Here is a 488-nt window from a genome sequence, read left to right as displayed (position 1 = left end):
CATCACATCCCTCCTCCACTTTCACCCTTACCTTCCCTAACCCCTCCACCTCCCTTCTCCATCACCCTCCACCCTCCTCCCTCTCTCATCCTTGCCCTCTCCCCCCCTCTCCATCACCCTCCTTCCTCCCTCCCTCCCTCCTTCACCCTCTCTCGATCACCCCCCTCTTCCCCTCTCCATCACCCACCCACACACATTCCCACTCGCTCACACCCACAACTCACCCACTCTCTCTTCTCCCATCCCCCCTACAGCGTGGTGCGCTATCTTGGACGATCAAGTGGGCGGCCACCAGCAGCACCAGCATAATTCCTTGCCGCCCTTTGTTGACATCCTTCCCCCGGGCCCGTTTTTTGACATCGAAAGATCGGGAAACGTGACAGCGCTCGTGGGACGTCCGGCGAAGCTCAACTGTCGAGTCAACAAGATCGGGAACAGGACGGTAAGTGACCGGATGACGGATTTCTAGATTCTTGTAAGGAGATGCA

General features: G+C 58.0%; 1 protein-coding gene across 1 annotated transcript in view; it reads left to right on the top strand.

The window, feature by feature from the left end:
• The window catches only part of LOC119585346 (zwei Ig domain protein zig-8-like), a 61944-nt gene that overhangs the window by 37031 nt on the left and 24425 nt on the right, over nucleotides 1-488 (top strand). Inside the window, exon 4 of the mRNA XM_037934018.1 lies at nucleotides 248-442. Within this exon, the coding sequence (XP_037789946.1) occupies nucleotides 248-442 (195 nt within the window). The remainder of the gene's footprint in view (nucleotides 1-247; nucleotides 443-488) is intronic.

This window comes from Penaeus monodon, chromosome 19, assembly GCF_015228065.2.
Source record: "Penaeus monodon isolate SGIC_2016 chromosome 19, NSTDA_Pmon_1, whole genome shotgun sequence".
Lineage (NCBI taxonomy): Eukaryota > Metazoa > Arthropoda > Malacostraca > Decapoda > Penaeidae > Penaeus > Penaeus monodon.
This window is presented reverse-complemented; position numbering and strand designations above follow the sequence as displayed.